The sequence below is a fragment of the Gadus chalcogrammus genome, chromosome 4 (assembly GCF_026213295.1).
Source record: "Gadus chalcogrammus isolate NIFS_2021 chromosome 4, NIFS_Gcha_1.0, whole genome shotgun sequence".
NCBI classification, from domain to species: Eukaryota; Metazoa; Chordata; class Actinopteri; order Gadiformes; family Gadidae; genus Gadus; species Gadus chalcogrammus.
Genome location: NC_079415.1, coordinates 4,483,841 through 4,491,340, shown reverse-complemented (window position 1 = coordinate 4,491,340; position 7,500 = coordinate 4,483,841). Strand labels below are relative to the sequence as shown.

The 7,500-nt window shown below is 48.1% G+C and overlaps 1 protein-coding gene across 2 annotated transcripts in view; it reads left to right on the top strand.

Annotated features, from left to right (window-relative positions):
- The window catches only part of ano2b (anoctamin 2b), a 58,094-nt gene that overhangs the window by 29,004 nt on the left and 21,590 nt on the right, over positions 1 to 7,500 (top strand). Inside the window, exons 14-16 of one of the 2 annotated variants that reach the window (XM_056589195.1) lie at positions 1,570 to 1,656; positions 6,673 to 6,747; positions 7,300 to 7,500. The exon at positions 7,300 to 7,500 is cut by the window's right edge and continues 1 nt beyond it. In XM_056589195.1, the coding sequence (XP_056445170.1) occupies positions 1,570 to 1,656; positions 6,673 to 6,747; positions 7,300 to 7,500 (363 nt within the window). The remainder of the gene's footprint in view (positions 1 to 1,569; positions 1,657 to 6,672; positions 6,748 to 7,299) is intronic. The other variant, XM_056589197.1, reaches the window with a different exon arrangement.

Sequence of the window (7,500 nt, the reverse complement as noted above, 5' to 3'; positions counted from 1 at the left end):
CCAAGGGGACAGGTTTCGTCTTGTTTTTAGTAATTTTTTCCTGCCGGGATCCCATATCTGCTAATATTTACTTCTTACCTCGACGGCTGGTTGCTAGGGTGGTCGCCATGTTGGTTTCTAGGTTGCTAGGCTGTTACGGTGGTCATTACGGTAATACACAAGGCGTGTGTATTAGTGTGTGTTATATTTGTATATTTGTTGCAGATTAATTAATTAAAAACTTAGATTCCCTCAAATATAAACATCCCACAAATATAAACAATAATTATTTACCCACTGAATCATCAACTTTTAAATATATTTTTACATTTTTGTAGCTAATTATTTTTTAGATAACTGGCAGAATGGGCAACTCTCTCATATTGTCTCCCCCGTGTGTCTCTCTTTCCCCCACGACTCTGTATCCCCCTTATGTCTCTCTCTCCTCCATAACTCTCTCTCGTTGTCTCCCCCTTCTGTCTCTCTCTCCCCCACAGCTCTCTCTTGTTGCCTCCCCCCTCCTGTCTTTCCCTCCTCCAAAACCTTTCTATTTATATTTTTAAATAAATCTTGAAATCTCAATTTTCCTTTTACTCCTTCAAAACCGTTCATGGACAACTGTTTAGCTACTATGCTAACCCCTGTCCGAGGCATGTGATGGTTATGGCGATGCACTAGGCTAGCTTCGATGCTAACCCCAGTCCTGGTGCTCTGAGGCTGGCATGTGATAGTTATGGAGATGAACTAGGGCTAGTTGCAATACTAAGCCCGGTCCTGGAGCTCTGAGCCTGGTCTGTGTTGGTTATGGAGATGGGCTAGTGCTAGCTACGATGCTAACCCCAGTCCTAGAGCTCTGAGGTCTGTGTTGGTTATGGAGATGGTCTTGGCTAGCTATGATGCTAACCTGGAGCTCTGAGGCCTGTGATGGTTATAGAGATGGACTAGGGCTAACTAGCCTGTCAGGAACTGTCTGGAGCACCCGTCTCTCAGATGGGTCTCGACCCTGGGGGCTGATGGGATTTGAACCGGCCTGACCTCCGCCTGGATCGTGACAATTATACACAACATTTGATCTTGTTGTATTGTATTTATTGTGTGTATTGTTGTGTGTATTCTTGTGTGTTTTGTGTGAGTGTATTGCATGTATTGCAATGCATTTATTTTATGCTCTGTGTGTGACTATATATATGTCGTGCTTATATGTGTGTTGTAAGTATCTGTGCACGTCTGTGTTTATATGTTTGTATGTGTATGTACGTATCTGTGCACGTGTGTATCTAAGTTTGTGTTAATAATATATCTTTGCACATGTGTTTTTATGTTTGTTTGCTCCTGTGCGTTTATGTGTGTGTGTTTATATATGTGTGTTTATACGTTTGTGTGTACCTGTGTGTGCTCTAGTGTGTCTATATGTGCGTGTCTATCTATGTGTGTTTATATGTGTGTGTCTATATATGTGTGTTTATAGGTGTGTATGAGTCTATACAGTATATGTGTGTTTCTACGTGTGTGTGTTTATATGTGTTTATACTCGTGTTTTTGTGTGTGTGTTTATATATGTGTGTGTTGACACGTGTGTGTGTGTTGCAGACAGAGCCCAGCGAGGAGGCCAGTGCGGAGGTGGTGAAGGAGAGATGGAGACAGAAGCTGTTGTCTGTCACGATCACGGGAATCCCGGTAACCCCTCCTCTCCCCTCCTTGCCTCCTTCCCTTCCTTCCTTACCTCCTATCCTTCCTTGCGTCCTTTCCTTCCTTCCTTACCTCCTTTCCTTCCTTGCCCCCTTTCCTTCCTTCCTTACCTCCTTTCCTTCCTTCCTTGCCTCCTCTCCTTCCTTGCCTCCTTTCCTTCCTTCCTTGCCTCCTACCTCGCCTCCTTGCCTCCTTTCCTTCCCTCTCGATGCCCGTCTCGCTGCAGACTTCAGTCTTGATCTCCTTCTCCTCCTTCGTCTTCCTCAACAATTCTTCTGTATAGTAACATGGGAGTGTGTGTGTGTGTGTGTGTGTGTGTGTGTGTGTGTGTGTGTGTGTGTGTGTGTGTGTGTGTGTGTGTGTGTGTATGTGTGTGTGTGTGTGTGTGTGTGTGTGTGTGTGTGTGTGTGTGTGTGTGTGCGTAAACAGGAGTTGGACTGGAATCCTCTGTGCACGCTCATTGGTCAACATACTCATGAGAGAGAGAGAGAGAGAGAGGGGGGGGGGAGAGAGAGAGAGAGAGAGAGAGAGGGAGAGAGAGAGGTTGGATGTGATGAAGAGAGGGAGGGCCATTTGAAAGAGGGCGAGGTGGGAGAGAGACAGATGGAGAGGGAGGAGCGTTGTGTGTAGGAGGGATCCACGCTGGGCCCCGAGCCAGGGCTCGCATTAGTGACCACGTAACCATGACGACGCATAACACAGACCCGCTGGTACGCTCAAAACACACAACACACATTCATAGGCCTAAACATCGCTAGGTCCAAACACACACACACACACACACACACACACACACACACACACACACACACACACACACACACACACACACACACGCGCGCGCACAAACACGCACACATACACAAATACTCTTTTGTATGCACGATACAGAGGATTACACATCATGTCGTGTGTGAGATTTTAAAGCACTATAAGTGTGTGTATTGGTGCTTTATCTGTGTGTGTGTGTCTTTGTGTTGGTGCTTTATCTGTGTGCGTATGTGTGTGTGTGTGTGTGTGTGTGTGTGTGTGTGTGTGTGTGTGTGTGTGTGTGTGTGTGTGTGTGTGTGTGTGTGTGTGTGTGTGTGTGTGTTGTGGAGGATCCCCTCTCCAGCCCACATGTTCCCCTCCAGGGACCGCCCACTGTTGAGCTCCCCGGTTCTGATCCAATAGCTGAGCTTGACGTTTACATTCATCCCCCTGGAGCCGCCAGGGGGCCCCTGAGACACTGGGGGGGGGGGGGGGGGGGAACCTCTTGTGTCCCCTGGAGCCTCTTGTGGCCCCTGGAGCTTCTCAGGGCCCCTGGGGCCGTTGCGTGTCACACCTCATTAAGCGTATTGATGAGACGTCATGGGGGACCCCCCCCCCCCTCAATCTCGTTGTCTCCCCCTCCTGTCTCTCTCTCCTCCAATACTGTCCGTCTGTCGTACAGAGCAGTACTCCGAGACATCCTCAGTGGAGCCCTGGGGAGAGGTGGCTGGGGGGAGGTCTGGTGGTTGGGTGGAGGCTGGTGGATGGAGGTCCGATCGTGGGGGCTTCGATTGTGGCTGGGGAGTTCCAGAGAGCCGGGGGTGCGCTCTGATTGGCTCAGCCATAGCCCATGTGATCACCTGGGTCTTGACTTTCCTCAGCAGAAGAGAAGTCAGGGGCCAAGCAGTCTGCGGTTTACTGGACTCCATTGTTGATTTATTGGGGAGTTTTTAATCATTGAGGATTTTCAAAAGCTGCTTTTATTCATGTTTTATTTTTGAAGACTTTGCAAAAAGATTTGGAAAAAACATAATTTTGTTTCTTTCTCTTTTTGCTCATTCCTTCGGCTTTTTTAAGCTTATGCATAGATATATAACAATAATAATAATGGATTGAATTTATATAGGGCTTTTCCAGACACTCAAAGACGCTTTACAGTGATGGGGGGACCTCATTAACCACCACCAGTGTGTAGCACCCACTTGGGTGATGCACGGCAGCCAATCTGCGCCAGAACGCTCACCACGCACCAGCTTGAGGTGGAGAGTTAGGGAATTAACAAGTCAGCCAATTATACAGGAGGATGATTAGGGGGCCAGATTGAATGAGCCTGGTTGGGCCAGGACACCGGGGAAAGCCCTACTCTTTGCGCTAAGTGCCCTGGGATCTTTTATGACCTCAGTGAGTCAGGAGCGCGTCTTCTCCGAAGGACGGCGCCTTCCACAGCACAGTGGCCACCTATTGGCAGAGGCGGACAGAGTACACAGCTTCCTTACTTGAGTAAAAGTACAGATACCCCTTGCTAAATTTTACTCAAGTACAAGTAAAAGTACCACAGTCAGATGTCTACTTAAGTAAAAGTACTGAAGTACTTGTTTTTAAAAGTACTTGAGTATCAAGAGTACAAGAGTATGTTTTCTAAATATTGCATTACTACTGCCACAGTGCTTACATTTATGTATAGAAATGTCCTACATGGAGTTATGAAAAATGTTAACACCTTGGAGAATGTAAAAGGAATTGAAAGTAAAATCAAGTAATTTTCATCTTTTTACCATGGCAATAGCACAATAGTATACAGTATAACAGTATACTCAAGAACATAAAAACAATTGCTCAGCTTACATAAATATGCAATATCAGAAAAGAAAATTCAGCTAACAATTCTATGTATGTGTGAGTTTCTCCGTTTTTTTATCACTCAAATCAACAATCGTCTCTCATCTAATTCTGACCATGGAGTTGGCTTTGGCGGAAAGCGAAGGTGATTGCTGATAGGCTGAAGGCTGTCCTAATCAGTTTGAGAGGGAATCACGTTTGCGAGGGAAACAACAAATTGAGAGTTTCCGTGATTTTTCTTTTCTCCTTTTATTTTTCAGAAGGAGTAACGGCTACTCACGGTTATGGATAGAAATGTAACGGAGTAAAGAGTACAATATTTGCCTCTCAAATGTACTTGAGTAAAGTCATGAGTACTCCCAAAAAATTATACTCGAGTAAAGTACAGATCCCTCAAAATTGTACTTAAGTACTGTACTCAAGTAAATGTACTCCGTTACTGTCCGGCTCTGCCTATTGGCCACCACCTGGTATTCCCAGGCGGTCTCCCATCCAAGAAATAACCAGACCCGACCATGCTTAGCTTCCGAGATCAGACAAGATCCATGGTGCTAAGGCCGTTCATATATATATACATCTATATATATGTATGTGTATTGATATATGTGTATATATTTATATGTAGGTTGGATGCCAGGCTCTCAGCGGGGGAAAGCTTACCAAATATAACATGACCCATTTCCTCTCTCTACCAAGCCCTCTGTCTCTCAGTCTGTCTCTCTCTCTCTGTCTCTCACCCTCTCTGTCTCTCAATCTGCCTGTCCGTCTCTCTCTCTCTCTCTCTCTCTCTCTCTCTCTCTCTCTCTCTCTCTCTCTCTCTCTCTCTCTCTCTCTCTCTCTTTCTCTCTTTCTCTCTTTCTCTCTCTCTCTCTCTCGCCCTCTGTGTCTCTCACTCTTCCCTCGTTCCTCACTCCCTCTCTGAGGCTTCACTCGCCCTTCAATAACTAGATCTAGGAGAAGAGATCACCCCAGGTGTGTGTGTATGTGTTCATACGGAAGGCAGAATGCAGGAGCTCAGAATCACCATCTGAGACGTGGAGCCCTGATTACCTCTCCACTCCAGTAATGATACCTAATGATGTCTTCTATTTATATTCTAAAATTTGTAAACTCATCTGGGATCCAACTCGGGGTGTGATCAGATATAGAACTAAAATGAGGATATCGTCTACTTCTATATCTATAAACAGTGTCAGTGTGTGTATACTTTTTCCACTGTGACACCATACACTGTGTGTGTGTGTGTGTGTGTGTGTGTGTGTGTGTGTGTGTGTGTGTGTGTGTGTGTGTGTGTGTGTGTGTGTGTGTGCGTGTGCGTGTATGTGTTTGTCTGTCTCCGTGTGTGTGTGTGTGTGTGTGTGTGTGTGTGTGTGTGTGTGTGTGTGTGTGTGTGTGTGTGTGTGTGTGTGTGTGTGTGTGTGTGTGTGTGTGTGTGTGTGTGTGTGTGCTTGTTTGCATGTGTCCATATTGGAGAGCTGCAGTGGAAGTCTGCACTATCCCACCATCTCCGCTAGGTGGCGGTATTGCCCTGCTTTTACTACACTACTACTCTTGTTCATTGCTGTGTGTGTGTAGCAAGCTTTGTGTGTGTAGCAAGCTTTGTGTATATCTGAGTGTATCTGTGTGTGATTTCTTCTGCGGTTGTGTCCTCTTTAGATAAGGGTGAGGCTGTTAACCTGTGTGTGCTATGATGCAACACTCTGAAGTGTGGGGAGACCACACCGTTTGAAAATAACCCAAGTTCTATTAAACACTTCTCGACTTTCACAATCTTCTGGGAATTCACAGAAATAACCATTCACTCTGTTTTCCTCTCCTCTCCTCTCTCCTCCTCTTCTCTCCTCTCCTCCCCTCTCTCCTCCTCTTGTCTTATCTTCTCTCCTCCTTTCCTCTCCTCTCCCCTCCTCTCCTCTCCTCTCTCCTCCTCCTCCTCCTCTCCTCTCCTTTCCTCCTCCTCTCCTCTCCCCTCCCCTCCTCCCCTCTCCTCTCTCCTCTCCTCTCCTCTCTCCTCCTCCTCCTCCTCTCCTCTCCTTTCCTCCTCCTCTCCCCTCCCCTCCTCCCCTCTCCTCTCTCCTCTCCTCTCCTCTCCTCTCCTCTCCTCTCCTCTCCTCTCCTCTCCTCTCCTCTGCTCCTCTCCCCTCCTCCCCTCTCCTCTCTCCTCTCCTCTCCTCTCTCCCCCTCACTTCTCCCCCTCTCCTCTCCTCCTCTCCTCTTTCCTCTCCTCTCCTCTCCTCCTCTCCCCTCCTCTCCTCTCTCCTCTCCCCTCCTCTCCTCTCTCCTCTTTCCTCTCCTCTCCTCTCCTCCTCTCCTCTCCTCTTATCTCCTCTCCTCTCCTCTCCTCCTCTCCTCTCCTCTTATCTCCTCTGCCCCTCCCCTCCCCTCCCCTCCCCTCTCTCCCCCCTCCTCCCCTCTCAGCTGCCTAACGATAAGTTGACGTGGAGAGACAGGCTTCCTGGCTACGTGATCAACGTGTCCTCCATCCTGTTCATGGTGAGTAGGCCTCTCTCTGGAGGAGCTACCCTCCTGCGGGCGGGCAGAGGGTCTGACCTACATTCACGGGGCTCTCTTCAAATATTCATAACAGACCCGGGGCTTGGTGGAAACCCCCAGAATCTGGGGACGTTATCCTCCTGAGGAGAATGTCAAGACGGGACGGATGAAACTTGTATTGAAGAAATCTGCAAAAAAATTGGCATGACTCATTTACGTTGGCAAGGCTGTTGAAAGATGAAACAAAGGAAATATAACGTGTTGTCAAAAGTACATCCTACATATTATCCACTCTCTCTATCTCTGTCTCACTCCCTCTTTCTCTCTCTCTCTCTCTCTCTCTCTCTCTCTCTCTCTCTCTCTCTCTCTCTCTCTCTCTCTCTCTCTCTCTCTCTCTCTCTCTCCCCTCTCTCTCTCCCTCCCTCCCTATTTTTCTCTCTCTCTCTCTCTCTCTCCATCTCTCTCTCTCTCTCTCTCCCCCCTCCTTGTCTCCCTTCTCTCTCTCCTCCCCCCCCCCCCCCCCCCCCCCCCCCCCCACCCCCCCCCCCCCAGTTCGGGCTGACCTTCTCGGCGGTCTTCGGGGTCATCGTGTACCGCATCACGGTGTCGGCGCTGATGGCGATGAGCCCCGACCCCGAGACCAAGTCCAACGTGCGCGTGACGGTCACGGCCACCGCCGTCATCATCAACCTGGTGGTCATCCTCATTCTGGACGAGATCTACGGCGCCGTGGCCGTCTGGCTCACCGAGCTG